This window comes from Melospiza georgiana, chromosome 32 (genome assembly GCF_028018845.1).
Source record: "Melospiza georgiana isolate bMelGeo1 chromosome 32, bMelGeo1.pri, whole genome shotgun sequence".
NCBI lineage: Eukaryota > Metazoa > Chordata > Aves > Passeriformes > Passerellidae > Melospiza > Melospiza georgiana.
Window position 1 is genome coordinate 2,613,572 of NC_080461.1, and position 17,843 is coordinate 2,631,414.

At 56.0% G+C, this 17,843-nt stretch overlaps 2 protein-coding genes and 1 pseudogene across 2 annotated transcripts; 1 reads left to right on the top strand and 2 right to left on the bottom strand.

The window, feature by feature from the left end:
• Nucleotides 1-4,383: 4,383 nt before the first annotated feature.
• LOC131094990 (zinc finger protein 418-like) lies at nt 4,384-5,335 on the bottom strand (annotated as a pseudogene).
• On the bottom strand, nt 5,191-5,940 carry LOC131094971 (zinc finger protein 79-like). The gene is made up of 2 exons (XM_058042570.1): nt 5,866-5,940; nt 5,191-5,679 (listed from the first exon to the last, which is right to left on the bottom strand). The coding sequence occupies exons 1-2, from the start codon at nt 5,885-5,887 to the stop codon at nt 5,339-5,341; spliced, it is 363 nt and encodes a 120-aa protein (XP_057898553.1). The 5' UTR covers nt 5,888-5,940; the 3' UTR covers nt 5,191-5,338.
• A 1,405-nt stretch (nt 5,941-7,345) lies between these two features.
• LOC131094991 (uncharacterized) lies at nt 7,346-17,620 on the top strand. The gene is made up of 6 exons (XM_058042587.1): nt 7,346-8,931; nt 11,323-11,406; nt 11,789-12,167; nt 13,092-13,212; nt 15,001-15,085; nt 15,272-17,620. The coding sequence occupies exon 6, from the start codon at nt 16,598-16,600 to the stop codon at nt 17,618-17,620; it is 1,023 nt and encodes a 340-aa protein (XP_057898570.1). The 5' UTR covers nt 7,346-8,931; nt 11,323-11,406; nt 11,789-12,167; nt 13,092-13,212; nt 15,001-15,085; nt 15,272-16,597.
• Nucleotides 17,621-17,843: the final 223 nt, after the last annotated feature.

A 17,843-nucleotide genomic window follows, 5' to 3' on the forward strand; every position in this document is an offset into this window, starting at 1 on the left:
CTGATCACAGAGAGAACCTTTTGCAAAGCCTCCAGGAAGATGTTCGGAAAGCCTAGCAGCACCAAGCAGCTGGCCAGAGTGTGCTGGACACTGTCACAAGGTACTGTTAGCTTTTCCCTTCCTGAAGATGTTGCCATTCACAGATTGTTGCTGCACATATTGAGGACCTCTCCCACAGAGGCAGATGTTCATTTCTCCCCCTCAGAGGAGAAGCTTATTGCCCTTTGGCAAAAATGGGATGAAGAGGACAGAATTCCCCTGTTGGAGAGACACTTCTATGAGTTTTTTCGATGGGCAAAGTTCTTTGGGTTTTCAAACATATCAAGGGCATAGAATGTGCTCTATGCCCTTGATATGCTTGAATGGGAATGCATGGAATCCATTTTCCAAGCCGTTTTGAACCATGGATTCGGGTACCCCTGCATTTATTTAGTGTTCAGGGCACTCTTCCTGGTTTTGAAACAGAGAGGGGCTGCCTTTCCCTGGATTGCTGACTGCAGGAGGCAAGCCCTATTCCCCCAAATTCCCACGGGAGAAGTTCCTTTTGGGGGAGACGATCTGCTGCTTCCCAGTCTCCCTGGCTCGCAGCAGAGGGGTGAAGTCTTGCCCGCAGCCAAAGAAGTTTTTCCCCTGTGTTTTCGGAGCATGCCCAGATGGAGCCGCTTTTTCCTTCCTCCGTTGCTCTCAGAGGGGGTTTGAGTGGGCTGAGCTTTCACTGGAAGCCGTGCAGGCATCGCCCCGGCCAGCCTCTTGGACCTCGCATCGCTCAGACCTGGGGGCGGCATCGGTCCCGAGATCCCATCTCCCGAGTTTGTGGGGCTTCCCCAACCCTCCCCGTGGGTGCGGGCGCTTCCCCACATGGCCTCTCCCTTCCCTCCATCAGAGCCTGTGGGCGCGGCGGCCCGCCTGTGTCTGTGAGCTCAGACACACTGCTTTCCACTGCTTCCCACGGCTGTGCCGGTGTTTCTAGGCAACAGCGCTCAGGCACCGCTTCCAGCGCTTCCCGCGGCTGCGCCTGTGTTGCTAGGCGACGCACTCAGTGACAATGGCAGTTGCTGCCAGCGTGTGTCCGAGGCTGCGCTGCCTGCAGATGCACCAAGAGCTGACCCCATGTGGGTCCCCATAGCCCTGCTCGCGGTGGCCCTGCCTTTGCCCGCAGCGCCAATGCCGGAGGTTGCAGTTGAGACCAGAGACCTGGCGCCGCTGCCCTCGTCCCCCCCTGCAGCCTGCTGCAACTGCACTCTCTCTGGCCTCGCCGCCCCCACCAGACGCCCCGGCAGTTCTGCCGCCTTCGGGAACTCCATCCTCCATGTCTGCGTCAGAGGCTGCCCTGGAACCGGCGGCATATCCGAGCTCAGACCGTCCCAGGCCGATGGCTCAACAGCTGAGTGCGAGTGCAGCCCGGCTGCCTTCTTTCTAGCTCAGCATTCTTGGTGGGTTGGGGGGTGTTTGGTCGGTTGTTTCCCCTTGGGGGGTGCGAATCTCCCTGCTGTCCTGCGCGCCCCAGTGGCGAGGGGAAGGTGGGTCCTGAAAGTTCTGCCTTTGGTTTCCAGCCAGATGGGGTGGGGGTGGTACTGGGAGGCAGATGGGGGGAACACCTTTTGCATTTGCATTGCAGAGGCAAGGGAATGGCAAAAAGCCATCATCTCGTTTGCTGTGGGGAACAAACATTCCCAGACCGAAGATGGAGAGATTCTCGGGACAGCTTCTGTCCCCCCACTGCCAGCATGCATCGGTGATTTTGGGGGAAGGAAGCGTTTGGTCACTTGCTCTGCCATTGCACTGGCACTGTGGTGCCAGGCTGTGACAACACAGAGCACCCCTCGCAGGCCAGGCCTGGCTGTTTGGCTCGGTTCCCTGGGCCAGGGCCACTGCCCGGCCGGCTGTTGGGTTTGGGGGCTTTGCTTCCCCCATCAGGACCTGGACCACTGTTCTGTGGGGCAGCTCTGGGATTCCTGATCCTTCCACGTGGGCCAGGGCCCACTCAGGGCCTCTCAGGCTCCTCTCTGCTGCTGCTGCTCTTTCCAGAAAAAAAAAAAAAAGTTGAAAGAGCTAGTAGCAGCTCATAAGCATTGAAGAGCCAAAAATTACAAGTGGTTCAATAAAGGGATGTGGCCAAGACATTAAAGAAATTTTCTCAAAATTGTTTGATAACTGTCAATGGATTTTTGATAATTATTGATTATTATTCTTTAGCAATTTCTTGTTTCAGGATTCTGCAAGCCTGTTTCAAGACCAAAAGGGACTTTCAGAAATGTCAAAGAGGAACATCTTCAGTCCGTGGAGTTTCTCCTGAAACTCAGCTGTTTGGAGTTGAAGCAATGAATTTCTTTGCATTGTTTTTGCATTTTCTTATATTCTAAGATTGTTTTATTGATATGGTAGAATTTTATGTTCTACAAGTGAAGAATTTCCCTGATCATTCCACATCAGCACTTGATTGAGGTTTTTCATTGGCAACAGATAACCCGTCAAGTCTTTGTTCTTTCCTCTGCATAGGTATGGCAGACAAAATTACAAATACTTTTCTTTTTAATTTAACTAAAATAAAAAGGGTGATATGTCACAGACATCTTTTAAGAAAAATCCTTTCCTTAGGATTTTTCCTCCTGAGAAGATGAGAGGCCTCAGGAACAAAATGTAAACAATGGTTATCTGCTGCTGTGGAATGCAACAGGTGGATCTTTGATTGGCCCATGTTGGTTCTTTCTAAATAATGGCCAATCACAGTGAGCTGGCTCGGACAGAGAGTTTGAGCCACATGCCTTGGTTATCATTCTTTGCTATTCTATTCTTAGCTAGCCTTCTGATGAAATCCTTTCTTTTATTCTTTTAGTATAGTTTTAATATAATATACATAATTAAATAATAAATCAAGCCTTCTGAAACATGGAGTCAGATCCTTGTCTATTCCCTCATCCTAAGACCCCTGTGAACACGGTCACGGTGACAGGCTGCCAGGGAGACAGGGTGACCGGAGCTCTGCCACCCCCACATCCCGGGCACAGGTGAACTGGGGGCATTTCTGTGGCACCCCTGCCACGCTTCCCCTCCCCCCTGCCAACCCCCCCTTTGTCACTCCCTCAGCCTGGGGAGGGGCTTGGTGGCACCACAGGACCCCTCTCTGTGCCATCCCTGAGGTGGCACCTGTGCTTTTTGTCACCGCCACCCGCCAGTGGTGGGTCACCAGTGCCCCAAAACAGGGGGTGGCCCACATCCTATGGTGGGGGGGAAGAGACAACAACATCCCCCCGAGGATGCTGTGCGACTCTGCACCACCCCCCCACACCTCCTCCTCCTCCCTCACCTGTGCCCCAGGAGGTGATGCCGCTGCTCCCACTGGAGACGTGCCAGTGACACCGAGGGGACACCGTGGGTCACCGCTCAAAGGGAGTGCAGGATCACAGTGGGTCCTGGAGGGACAGCTGATGGCTCCTGCAGTGACAGCTGGGTGACACCAATGCTGTGGTGACAATTTGAGGGGTGGGTGCTCTTTTTGGGGTCTCCCGGGTGGGTCCCAAAATCCCCTACCATCACCACAAAGTCACCTCCCCAGCCCTCACCTCAGTTTCCCTCTAGCTGTACAGGGACCATGTGGAGCTGATGTTATAGCATTGGGTTTATTTTGGGGAATTTTGGGTTGGGGGCTACTGGAATGGGCTGGTGGGACAGTGGGATGGGCCAGGCTGTGGCCAGGCTGGTGGTCATCTGGCCTGGGGGCAGGCCAGGCTGGGGGGCTGCAGGGTCAGGGGCTGTCCAGATCAGAATCCAGCTGGGATCCACGGCTCTGGTGTGCATCTGCACCAGTGTCCATCCAGAGTGGGATCCATGGCTCTGGTGTCCATCTGGACCAGGGTCCATCCAGAGTGGGATCCATGGCTCTGGTGTCCATCTGGACCAGGGTCCATCCAGAGTGGGATCCACGGTCTGGTGTCCATCTGGACCAGTGACCATCCAGAGTGGGATCCATGGTCTCATGTCCATCTGGACCAGGGTCCAACCTCTCCTGCCCCCATCCATCCCGTACTCTCTGGCCAGGGCCACTCCTCACTGCAGATTGGACAAGACCCTCAGTCAGTGCCAAGATGACCCCAAACCCCGTCCCAGCAATCCCACCAGGCCACCCACTCCAAGCCCCAGTACCACTGGTGTGCCCTGGAAGCCAGGCCAGCTCTGGAACTCCTGGAAAAGGAGATCCACAGTCCTGGGCTGGGGACTCAAGGACATCCAGGATAGCGAGCACTGAGTCCATGTGGCATGGGGCAACAGTTAGGAACACAGCTGGGGACATGCCTAGGTGGACGGGGGTGGGGGTGAAGGGGGTTTAGGGGTGGGGAGAGGGTTGGAGGGCGGGGTGCACCCAGAACTTCACCAAGTCAAAGGGGAGGAGGTTCAAAATTGGGGGGGGGGGAAGGATGGAAATGAGGGAAAGGAGCCAAAAAGGGGGAAAAGGACCCCAAATAGGGGAAGAGTGACCCAAAATGGGGGGGAGGACCCAAATGACAGAGAAAGGATCCAAAATAGGGAGGAAAAGACAAAATAGAGAGAAAAGACGCAAAAGACGGGGAAAGGATCCAAAACAGGGGGAAACGTCCAAAGTGGGGGGAAAGGACCCAAAATCAGAGGACAAAGGGTGTCATGGGAACGAAGCTCTTCCTGCACTTGGGGTACTCGCAGGGCTGCCCTTAGTGCAGGCTCTATTGGTATCTGCTCAAGAGAGAGCTCTGACAGAAGCTCTTCCCACACTCAGAACACTTGTAGGGCGTTTCCCCGGTGTGGATGCACCAGTGGCTGATGAGAGCAGCGTTCTGCTTGAAGCCCTTCCCGCAGTCATGGCAGCGGAAGGGCCTCTCATCTGTGTGAAGCTGCTGGTGCAGGAGGAGAAAGGAGCTGGTCTGAAACGTCTTCATGCATTTATCACACTCATAGGGCCTCTCCCCAGTGTGGATCCTCTGGTGGTCAATCAGGTGGGACTTTGACATGAAGCTATTCCCACACCGCCCACATCTGTAGGGCTGTTCCAGCCCTGTGTGGACTTCCATGTGGTGGGTCAGGCGGCACCTCCTCTGGTAGCTGTTCCCACATTCCCCACACTCAAGGCCGTTCCCCAGTGTGGTTTCTCTGGAGGATGGTCAGTTCTAAGCTCGTCCTGAAGCTCTTCCCACACTCTGCACACTCGTAGGGCCTCTCCCCGCTGTGGATGCGCAGGCAGTGATGAGGCCGGAGTTGTTCTTGAAGCCCTTTGCACAATGGGGGCAGCAGAAGGGTCTCTCAATCTGTGTGACTCTGCTGATGCCTGATGAGACAGGAACTCATCTGAAACCTCTTTCTGCATTTATCACACTCGTAGGGCCGTTCCTGTGTGGATTCTCATGTGGCGGATCAGGGAGGATCTTAGGGAGAAACTCTTCCCACATTCTGAGCACTTGTGAGACTTCTCCCCATCCTGAAGCTGCTCATGGACCCCCCGCTCTGAGCTCCAGCTCCCTCCCTGGCCCAGGGTGGGTCTTTCCTCCTCAGATCCCCGTGATCTGCATTTGCAGCCCCTCCACGTGAGAGATCTCTGGGGCTTTTCTTTCCCCTTCGATTCCTGTGCTTTGGAGCTGCACAAAACGGCCTCCTCCACGAGGTTCTGCTGTGGGGATTTGTCCTCCCTGGTCTCTGGCTTTAGCTCCCTCTCTGGGGAAGGAAGGACAAGGAGAGGATGGGATTTGCCTCTGTGCCACAGGGAAGGGCAAGGAGATCCTCCCAGTGCGTCCCCAGCAGGACAGCTTTGGCAGCAGGGTTGTCCTGCAGCCGGGGGCTGTGCTGGGCTGGGAGATGGAGCAGGACAGAGGGGGAAAGGGGCACTGACTTCCTCCTCACCTGCCTGGGGCTCCCGAGCCATCTTCCTCCTCACGGCCTCCTCCTCCTCCTCCTCTATCGGGCCAAGGTTTGGGAATGGGAAATCCTGGTTTGGGGGAAAAGAAGGGCTGAACGTGTTGAGTTTGATGGTCCCGCTGCCCAAGTGTAGCTGGAGAAGTCAGCGTCCCTTTCAGCCTCGGGGAGACCGGAGCCCGCTCATCCCCAGCCTCCCGCACCCCTCCAGTCAGCCGGTTTGTCCCCCGGCTCCGGGACTGCCCCTCTGCGCTCTCCCCGCTCCGGGGTTCCTGAGCTCCCCCCGGCTCTCCCGGGCATCTCCCAGCCCGAGATCGCCCCTGTGCCCGCCGGTACCGGGCGAACGTGAGACTGTTCCCTCCACGGGAAATTTACGTTTCGGCTTTGAGGTCCTGCAAGAGTCAAACATCCCCTGCCCCACGAAAAAACCCTCCCGGAGACCCCCCGATGGATCTGGTGCGAGCTCCCCCATCCCGCTCCCCTGCGGCTGCTGGAGGGGGCGATGCAGCAGAAGCCGGGGGAGCTTCGGCCTGAGCGGCGGGGGAAGGCGGCGGGGAAACCAACGTGGTTCTGCTGCTCCTCTTCCTCCCGCTCCTCCTCTTCCTCCTTGTCCTCTGTTCCGCCTCTTCCCCCTGCTTTTCTTTCGCTCCCAGCCCTGCCCGGGATATGCCGACACCCAAAAGCTGCCGCGCTATGCCCTGGGCAGGTTCCGAAACAGCACGGCACTGGGAGTGAACCTGGAAGCACCGGGAGCGATCCTGAGAGCAGCGGGAAGGAATTGGGACCGCTTTCCCTGCCAGTCCTGCTCTTACTGGGAGCACTGGGAGGGAACTGGGAGCAAACAGCGCCCGGAGGCGGCTGCAGCCGGCGGTGGGCGGGGCCAAACCGCAGGGAGTGGTTATGCAAATACGGGAGCGATCACGCGCTGGGATTGGTTGGCGGGAGCAGCGCGGGGTTTGCTCGGTTGTGTGAGGGCCGGGGGAGCCGGGGCGATGGCGGCGGCGTCCGGTGAGAGGGGACCGGCAGCGGGAATGGGGCTGGGAAATGAGAATGAGAATGGGGACAGGGAGCGGGGATGGGGACAGGGAATGGAGATAGGGACCGGGAATGGCGACAGGCACCGGGGATGGGGATGGGAATGGGGACAGGGAGCGGGGATGGGGACAGGGAATGGAGATAGGGACCGGGAATGGCGACAGGCACCGGGGATGGGGATGGGAATGGGGACAGGGAGCGGGGATGGGGACAGGGACTGTGAATGAGACCTGGGATGGGAATGTGGGAACGGGACAGGGACCATGGAAAGAGCAACCACAGAGAGAATATGGGCTGGAGATTGGTGCTCCAAAGTGTCCCAGTGAAAGCCAGCAGGGGCTGTGAGCTCTGCAGCTGCGCCTCCCCTGCGCTGCTGCGGCCCAGGGCCCAAAGGCGGAGCTGCAGCCTCGCTCCTGTCTCAAGAACAGGAGCCTCCTCCAGGCCCATGGCCCCTGCATGGCCCCAGCGTGAGGGAGGGCTCTGAGGCACAGCGGCTGCTGGCACGAGGGGCTGCTCCGGCCACCTGGGGGCCTCTGAGAAATGCCCAAAGCCTTGTGCTCTCTGCAGCTGGCCAAGGACAGCAGCAGGGCTGAACGGTTCGTGTGGCACAGCCAGCCCGAGCTCTGCAGCCTTCAGGGCCCCATGGGAGAGGCGGCCCTCGGGAATGGGACCGAGAGTACGGGACTGGGATCAATACTGGGATCGGGCATGGATACAGGGACAGGAAATACGGGACTGGGGACAAGGACATGAATGGGGACAGGGACCAGGACTAGGACCAGGAATATGGGAGAGGGACCTGGAATGGGACCAGGAATGGGAATATGGGAACGGGACAGGGAATACAGGAATGGAAATCTCAGAGCAGCATTGGGACCAGGAGTAGGAACAGGACAGGGAATGTGGGACAGAAACAGAAATTGAGACCGGGAGTGGGATTCACGCTGGGATGGGAGCGCAACGTGTCCCAGAGCAGGGTGACATGGGAACGGGAGGGAGAGAGGGATCCTGCACAGGGGACACCGGGAACTGAGACGGGGAGACATGGGGACAGTCCTGGGCCAGGGGCTCCTTGATCAGCTGCCCCAGAACTTCCACCGGGGTCTCCCAGTGCAGCTGGAGCTGCTTGGCCTGGGGTGCTCAAAGGCCTGAGCAACCCCCAAGTCCCTCCCTGGAACCCTCAGCTCCCTCAAACCCAGCATCCCCCACATCCCCTGCAAGATTCCCCCATGTCCCCATCCTTGCCTTGGTTCAACATCTTTATTTTTACCCAGTTTTTGGGTTTTTTGAAAGGGCAAAGAGAAATTAAAAGAATATCAAGGGTACAGGAGCCAGGAAGAATTGGAGTCCCCCAGGCAGGTGTCTTCCCAAAATGGAACACCAGTACCAAGGATCACCGGGGCTCTGCCCACCTCGGGTCACTGGGGATCATCCAGCGTGGACTGTCCCATGGGGGATGGAGCTGGAGCAGTGCACGGAGCTCTTCCCGCACTCAGGGCACTCACAGGGCTGCCCTTAGTGGTGCCTCCACTGGTGTTGGGTCAAGGCTGAGCTCTGGCAGAAGCTCTTCCCACACTTGGGACACTCATGGGCCTGTGACATCACAAGGAGCGGAGATGGATGTCAGGCACCCACCAAAGCTGCTCTCAATCCCTTCCAGAGATGGAGAGGAGAGAGAAAATAGAATGAAGTCTCCATGGGTTGAGTTAAGGACTGGGACAGATCACTCAGCAAATGCCATCATGGGCAAAACAGTTCAAAATTAGAGACATTAATTGAATTTATTACTATCAATCAGAGCAGGATAGTGAGAAGTAAAATAAAGCTTTAAAAACACCTTCTGCCCATCCCTCCCTCCCTCCCAGCTCTGCCTCCTCCCCCAGTGGGTGCAGGCAGACAGGTATGGGGGTTCTGCTCAGTTCATTCCTGTTGTTTCTCCTGCTGCTCAAGGAGAGGAGTCGTTCCCCTGCTGCACCATGGGGTCCCTCCTGGAGACACTTCTCCATGAACTTCTCCAAGGTGAGTTCATCTCAGGGACAGCAGCTCTTCACAAACTGCTGCAGCGTGCCTCACTCTCCCATGGGCTCACATGGAAGGACCCTGCTCCAGTGTGGGCTCCTCTTTCCATGGGTTTGCAGGCCCCTGCCTGGTCCCTGTTCCAGCACAGGTTTGTCATGGGGTCACAGCCCCTGCTCAGGCACCCCCTGCTTCATCACGGGCTCCTCCAGGCGCTGCAGGTGCATCTCTGCTCTCCGTGCCCTTCATGGGCTGCAGGGGCCCAGCTGCCTCCCCAGGGGCTGCCCCAGGGAATCTCAGGGCAATCAACTCCAGCCCCTGGAGCAGCTCCTGCCCCTTGTCCTGCCCTGCCCTGGGGTGTGCAGAGTTGTTCCTCTCTCACATGTTCTCACCCTGGTCACAGCTACAACTACATGATAACTGATTTTCATAAATCTCTTATCCCAAAGTGTCGGAACTCAGTACATCCCTCCAGGTGTCCAGAGTTGCCAGAGACCCTGTCGGGGGGCTTGGAGACCCTGGCATGCAGCCCAGAACACCTGGGGATTTGATTATGACCTGTGGAGCAAATTACCAGCTTTGTATGAGGACCTGAAAGTCACGGAAGTTTAAATAGTATAATAATAAAATTATCGCAGGGTGAAAATGTAGATTTTAGGATTTTTGGAATGGGGGTTTTGGGGACAAAATGGAGGAACGTGTCTAACCTTTCTTCTTCTTGGTCTTCATCTTCTGCTGTGATGCTGGCACTTTGGGATTGGTTTAGAATAGAAGTGCACTGTCTAACATAGGTGATAGGTATTGGAAAGTAATTGTAAATATGTTATATGTAGTTTGTAGTATAAAAAGACAACACCGCCCCGGGGGCGGTCAGAGTGCCTTTGGCTGCCCTGCTGAGCAGATCTCGGCTGGGCAGAAAGAAAATTTTTTAGATAAGAATTAATAAACAACTTCAAGACCGAAAACTGAAGAGCTCTGATTCGTTCTTCGGACACACAGGCTGAAACAGAGACCTTTCACACATCTCAGGGCAGCAATTAACAACTAAACTCTGAGACCAAAGGTGTTACCACCATTTCTAACGGGCCCAGCCTTGGCCAGCAGCTGGTCTGTCCTGGAACTGTCTGGAATTGCCTCTGTGGGACATGGAGGAGCAGCTGCTTCCATCTTCCTCTCACAGAAGGTGCTCCTAGAGCCACCTCTTACCAAAACCTGGCCATGCAAACCTAGTATAAATATGGTTGGGTTTTATTACCATTATTCATTCTTATTATTGCTATTTTGGCTACTTTTGCTCTTAATATTACAGTTACTACTTGTATTTTTTAATCTTTTTGACTCTATATTAAGTGTCTTTAGTAGAACTTGAAACAAGCGTTCTTAATTGCAAGTAGAAGTTATCATTTTTCCAGCCTCTTGTCCTGCCCTGTTCTGTGTCATTGCTGTGTGTGAAGCTGCTGCTGCCAGGGCTCCCCATTTCCCTGGTTTGGGAAATTCAATGGCATTGCTCACATGTCAGAAAGAGAGGGGTCATTCCAATCAAATGCATTGCCTGAACTCTTCTAGTCACACTGTTGGAACCTTGTTTTGTAATGTTGCTGACTTTCTCAGCACCTGTTAATATTTGTGATTTTATGACAAAATGTTCTGGAATGGGATTTTGCAAGATTCTATAATCAGTGTTCAGTTTTGCTCTTGGATTTCTTAATGGTGTGTCAGAACTGAATGCAGCATTTTGGGTGGGAAGCCTTCAGTCGGAGCTAGGATTGTCTCAGCAGCAGCTGGTTTTGCACATGTAAGCAGAGATAACAAAGATTCCAAGAACTGAATATTCAGCCTTGCGGCAGAATCCACAGTGCCTGGGTGGCACCGGAGCTGGGGGAGCCTCTGCAGCCTGCGGGGTCGGACATCCCGATAAGGGGGACCCCGGGAGCCTGGAACGTGGAGCCTGGATAGGGGGGACCCTCTGCAGCCTGGAGATGTTGGGACCATGGACAAGAGAGACCCATGGGTACCCCGGGGCCCTGAAACGGGGACCCGCACAGCTGGTACCCCTGGAGCCCCTCTGACACCCACCTGGGAGCCCAGGGAAGGGAACCTCTGGGATTGCCAGGAGCCCCTGCAGCCCAGAGAGAGGGGACGCCAATACACACTGGAGCTGCAGAAGGCCAGGCAGGAGGGACCCCTGAACCCCAAAGTGGAGAGACCAGAGCGGGGGAACTCCTGGGTGAATGGTTGTTTGGTGAATCCTGGTGGTTTGGGTTTTTATGAGGGTGGCTGAACCTTGGTGGTCTGGAGGTTTTTATGGACACCAGACACCTGGTGACTTCTGGAGATGGAATTGGGCAGGAGGAACACCCAAGCCAACACACTCACACCTTGTTTTTTCCCCAGAAAAGGAATTTCAGTTCCCGAAGTTTGACCTGATGGAGGAGGAGACCATGAGGAAGATGAAGATGCCCTGGCAGCCCCAGGCAGGTGAGGAAGAAGTCAGTGCCCGTTTCCCCCTCTCTCCTGCTCCATCTCCCAGCCAAGCAGGACAACCCTACTGCCAACACCGTCCTGCCAGGACTGGATGGGAGAAATCTCTTTCTCTTTCCCTGTGGCACAAAAGTAAATTTCCTTCCCCTTCCCTTCCCTTCCCTTCCCTTCCCTTCCCTTCCCTTCCCTTCCCTTCCCTTCCCTTCCCTTCCCTTCCCTTCCCTTCCCTTCCCTTCCCTTCCCTTCCCTTCCCTTCCCTTCCCTTCCCTTCCCTTCCCTTCCCTTCCCTTCCCTTCCCTTCCCTTCCCTTCCCTTCCCTTCCCTTCCCTTCCCTTCCCTTCCCTTCCCTTCCCTTCCCTTCCTCTCCTTCCTCCCGCAGGAGCCAGAGAGGACAAATCCCCACTGCAGAACCTCGTGGAAGAGGCTGTTCTGAGAGGCTTGACAGTGCAGGAATTCACTGGGGACAAAAAGCCCCAGAGATCCCACATGAAGAGGGGCTGCAAACCCAGCCCAGGAAGCCGTGAGGGGGAAAGACCCACCCTGTGCTGGGAAAGCAGCCGGAGATCCAGATGCAGCTTGGAGCCGGTGGTTCCTGAGCACCTTCATGGCAGGGAGAAGCCCTACAAGTGCTTGGAATGTGGGAAGAGCTTCAGGCAGTGCTCCAGCCTCCTCACCCACCTTTGCATGCACCTGGCTGGGACCCCCTTTGAGCAGGGCCAGATTTGAGCCAGAATATTGGGAGTCCCAGAGCCAGCCTGGTGAGTGCACCCAGCACATCCCCCACTGACCCGGAGCTGCTGCAAGTCCAGAACAGTCAGAGCAGGGCTGAGCTGGGGGAGCCAGGGGCTGGGGGGATCCGCAGCAAGAGAGGTTATTTGTGGGGCTGGCATGAGAGTTGTCCTCCTGCTCCTCACCATCCTGTGCTTCCCAGAGCCCAGTCACTCCCAGTATGATCCCTCTTGCCCTCAGCATGGCTCCAACTGCTCCCTGTTGCTCCCAGGGTGATACCAGTGGCCTCCAGTATAGTCGCAGTCACTCCCTGTATGATCCCAGTCTCTTCCACCAGGGTCCCAGTCATGCCCAGTTGCCCTCAGTTGCCCTCAGTGATACCAGTGGCCTCCAGTATAGTCGCAGTCACTCCCTGTATGATCCTAGTCTCTTCCACCAGGGTCCCAGTCATGCCCAGTTGCCCTCAGTGTAGACCCAGTCACTCCCACTTGCTCCCAGTTGCCTCCAGCATGGTCCTTGTTGTCCCCAGCATGGTCCCTGTTGTTCCCAGTGTGGTCTCTGTCACTCCCAATAGGGTTACAGACACTCCCAGTATATCTCAGTTGCCCTCAGCATGCTCGGAGTCTTTCCCAGTCACTCCCAGTATGATCTCCGTATGATCCCAGGAGAGCCCAGTCACTTGCAGTAGGAGCTCATGGAGCAAAGCTCATGGAACGCCTGGAGGACCCAGCCAGAGGAGGGTCCCTCCAAGTTCTCTGGCTGCAGGAAGAGCCCCAAGGAGCAGAGGTCCCCCCAGAGCCACCACCCCAAGTAGGAGGTGGTGACAGCTCTGCAGCCTGGGGCCCCGGGACCACCAGGGGGGCCTCCAGATGGACCCCCGAGCAAGTGGCTCACACAGCCCCTCCTCCTGTGCCCAAAACCCCACCCTTGGCATCCCTCATCCCTCCCTGCAGTCCCCTCTCCAACATCTGTAGGCCTCTGGGAAGAGCCCAAAGGGATGGAAGTGCCTAAAACACTGATGAAGTGCCTGAGTTGCTCCCAGCTGTGGATGTTGCTGTGCACAGACCTCCCCTGGTCAGTGCCAATGGGGGGCAGGGAAGGGGTTTAGGGGATCCTGAGGGGATTGGAAAGGGGTTTTGGTGGCTCTTGGGGGCATTTCTGGTGCTGGGAGGGTGTAGGGGGCTTTTGAGGGGCCTGTGGGGGAGTTTTGGGAGTTCTGGAAGGGCTGTGCAGCTTGGAAAGAATTTGAGTGGGTCTTTGGAGGGGTGGAAAAGAGTTTTGATGATCTCGGGGCCATTTCTGTGGCATGGAGTGGTTTGGGGAGTGAGCAGAGATCTGTGGGGTGGTTTGAGGGGGCTGGGAGGGGGTTTTAGGCAGTCATGACCCCCCAGACCCCCCCAGAGCTGCCACCCGACCCTGCCCACAAGGTGCTGCTGGAGGACAGGGGCTCCATGTAGGGGTTTGTCTTCCTGGCACCCTGGGAGTGAGGGGGGATCCCCCTGGGCCGTGTGTGACCCTCCCATCCTGGTGTCACCCCCTTGTCCCTCCCCACAGGGCTCCTGCCCCAGCTCCTGCTCCCCCAGGAGGGAATCTGGGGAGGGGGCACAGGGAGTGCACAGCCCCCACCAGGGGATGACCCCGGCCCAGCCCCTTTGTTCAGCACCAAGCTGGGCTGGGGCTGCAGGAGGAAGAGGCTGATGGGAAGCAGATCCTGCAGCTGGGACAGTGCTTGGGGTCAGGGCAAGGTCCTGCCCTGCACACCTGGCTCACGTGTGACTCTGCCCCGGGACATTCCCATCCCCACGGATCCCATCCCCAAAATCTCACTCCTGGGATCCCTCATCCGTCTCTGCAGTCCCTGCTCCAACACCTCCAGGCCTTTGGGAAGGGCCCTGATGCTGACAGAACTTAGATCAAAGTTACAAAGTGATGATGTTGCTTGAGTTCTATCAGTATAACCTGATAGATCTGTATAACCTGGTATCAATAGAACCTAAATCATGACTTTTTATATATCTAGATAAATATACCTAGATAACCTGAATCATACATTTTTTGTGCCTATATAACCTGATATAAATAACTTTGTACAGTGCAATGGCTTTTTTATTATTAACTAGTTGCTTAATGCTGAATAGACAGAAAAAAGAAGGGAAAAAACTCACCAGGTGGAGAGCTTCAGAGATAGATAGGGATAGTACTACTGAGAAATTGTGCAAAGCCAATGAGCCACAAAACAAAGAATTTAGGCTGGTTAGGACCAGACACACCGAGGAACACCATAGCTGCACATGCTCCAAAGACAAAGTTGAAAATTTCAGATGCAAAGAAGGCCTTGGAAGCCTTTCCTAAAATGCCCCCCTGCAAAACCAGGACAATCACAGACTCCTGACAGATCCCAAATTAGGAAAGTGCAAGTGCAGTGCAGAAGAACTATCTAATAGCCATGAGACCATACAATGTAAATGAGTTCTGGCAGGTAGGTGATGATGTTGTAGTGACACAGTGACACTGAGCAACACCTACTGCATGAATATACCACAGCACGTGACATCTAAAAACACTGCTTCGTGGGGATTTATTTCCAGCTTATATTTCGGGCATCAGCCCAAAGGGATGGAATTTCCCACCCAGGGTCCCCACCAAGCCCAAGTGTGGATTTGCAGCCCACAGATTTCCCAGTTTGCCTCTCCTTTTCCCCAAGTCAGATTCCCCGCGCCCCCATCAGATGGGAGCAGCTGAGAGCCCCACGCTGCCCATCCCGGCCTCTCCCAGCTCAATCCCTGCTCCTGTGACTTCTAGAGATGGGCTTGGGCAGGAGGAATCCTCAGCTCTCACACCTTGTTTTCACCCCCAAACCAGGATTTCCCGTTGCCAAACCTTGGCCCGATGCAGGAGGAGGAGGAGGCTGCGAGGAAGAGGAAGATGGCCTGGGAGCCCCAGGCAGGTGAGGAGGAAGTCAGTGCCCCTTTCCCCCTCTCTCCTGCTCCATCTCCCAGCCCAGCACGGGCCCCGGCTGCAGGACAACCCTTCTGCCAAAGCTGTCCTGCTGGGGATGCACTGGGGGGATCTCCTTGCCCTTCCCTGTGGCACAGAGGCAAATCCCATCCTCTCCTTGTCCTTCCTCCCCCAGACCAGGAGCTGAGGATGGGGACCAGGGAGGACAAATCCCCACTGCAGAACCTCGTGGAAGAGGCTGTTCTGAGGAGCTCCACGGCACAGGAACCCAACGGGGAGGAAAAGCCCCGGACATCGGGCACATGGAGAGGTTGCAGACACAGATCATGGGGATCTGAGGGGGAAAGACCCACCCGAGGCTTGGGAGGCGGCTGGAGCTCAGAGCTGGGAGCAACTTCATGATGAGGAAAAGCTCCATGAGCGCTTGGAATGTGGGAAGAGCTTCAGCCAGAGCTTCAATCTCCTCACCCACCTTTGGGTGCACATGGGGGAGCGGCACTGGGAGTGTAGGGAATATGGCAAGAGGTACAGGCACAGCTCCCACCTCTACCACCAGTGGGTGCACACCACAGAACGGCCCTACACGTGCTTGGAATGTGGGGAGAGCTTCAGTGTTCGATCCACTCTGACCTCCCACCAGAAGGTCCACACTGGGGAACAGCCCCACGAGTGTTCCGAGCGTGGGAAAAAGACTCGGAGCAGTTTGGATCTCCTCAAGCACAGCACACCAGTGTCCCGAGTGTGGGAATACCTTCAGGCACAGCTGTAGCTCGACCCAACACAAACAGAGCCACCACTAAGAGAAGCCCTGAGAGTGCCCTGAGTGCGGGAAGAGTTTCCTATGCTGCTCCAGCTCCAAGCCCCATGGGAGGATCCACGCTGGATGGTCCCCAGTGACCCCCGGTGGGCAGAGCCCAGTGATCCATGTTGGGAAGGCACCTGCCTGCGGGCTCCACGTCCTCCTGGGTCCCCATGGCCTGGGTTTTCTTTTCATTCCTCTTAGGACCTTCAAAACACCCAAAACTGGAGTAAAAAAATAAAGACATTGAACTAAGACATTGATTGGAACATGGGGGGATCTTCCAGGAGATGTGGGGGATGCTGGGTCCAAGGGATTTGAGGGTTCCTGGGAGGGATTTGGGGGTTGCTCAGGGCTTTGGGCACCCCAGGCTGAGTGGCTCCAGCTGTGCTGGGAGGCCCTGGTCGCGGTTCTGGGGCAGCTGATCAAGGCCCCCCTGCCCTGGGACTGTTCCCATCTCCCCCATCCTGGTTCCCGGTGTTCCCTGTGCAGGATCCCCCTCTCCCTGCTGTCACCCTCCTTTCCTCTGGCCCATTTCCATGTCACCCCACTCTTGGGCCCATTCTGCTTCCATCCCAGTCTGCATCCCATCCCCAGTCTCATTCCCTGTCCTCTACTGTCTGTCTGGTTGTATTGCACTAAGCTGTTTCTTTAGTTATTGTTCTGCACTGGCTGGTCTTGTTATTTTGCAGGGAATAGTTGATGTTGTATCACATGGTTTGTCCCGCACACAGCCCTCTCCCCCAAAGCCCCGGTGCTGCTCTTGCCCTGGGTTACTCCTCCCCTCGCGCCTCCCATCAGTTGTATCCCATTGGCCGTGGCCTCTCTCCTCCGCCCCCTTTCCCTGGGGTTGAAATCACCCGCGATCAGACACTTGATCTCTTTTCCCCTCCTGGACCTCCCTGGAGTGATTCCACAATTAAGGTGGGATTTCTGGTCCCGAGGAGAAGAGCGCCTCCCGTCCTTTACTTTGGTCCTTTTGAGATAGTGAGGCCTGGGGTCCAGAGCTGCCGAACCAGACCCCCACAAAGGTCCTGGGTCAACCTTACATTGCCGTTCCCATATTCCAAATCCCATAATCCCTGTCCTGTTCCCGTATTCCCGATCCTACTACTGGTCCTGCATTTCCATTTCTGTATTCCCTGTCTCACTCCCATATTCCCATTCCCACTCTCACTCCTCTATTCCTGTTCCCAATCCCAATCCCATCTTCCTAATCCCTGTCCCATATTCTCTGTCTGGTTCTTGTTTCCATATTCCCTGTCCCATTCCAATATTCTCGTCCCCAGTCCCATTCCAGGTCCCTCTCCCATTTTCTCAATCCCATTCCCAGTCCCTGTCCTCATTCCTGTCCCTGTTCCCATTTCTGGTTGCAGTTCCAATATCCTGGTCCTTGTTCTGGTCCCTGTCCTGTCTCCTATTTCCAGTCTCATTCCTGGTTCTATTCCCAGTCCCTGTCCCCATTCCTGGCCCTGTTCCCAATCCCGGTCCTGTCCTGGTCCCATTCCTGAGGGCTGCAGAGCTCGGGCTGGCTGTGCCACACGAACCGTTCAGCCCTGCTGCTGTCCTTGGCCAGCTGCAGAGAGCACAAGGCTTTGGGCATTTCTCAGAGGCCCCCAGGTGGCCGGAGCAGCCCCTCGTGCCAGCAGCCGCTGTGCCTCAGAGCCCTCCCTCACGCTGGGGCCATGCAGGGGCCATGGGCCTGGAGGAGGCTCCTGTTCTTGAGACAGGAGCGAGGCTGCAGCTCCGCCTTTGGGCCCTGGGCCGCAGCAGCGCAGGGGAGGCCCAGCTGCAGAGCTCACTGCCCCTGCTGGCTTTCACTGGGACACTTTGGAGCACCAATCTCCAGCCCATATTCTCCCTGCGGTTACTGTTTCCATGTTCCCCCTCCCGTTCCCATATTCTCCCCCTTGGTCCTTGTCTCCATTTGCGGACCCTGTCCCCATCT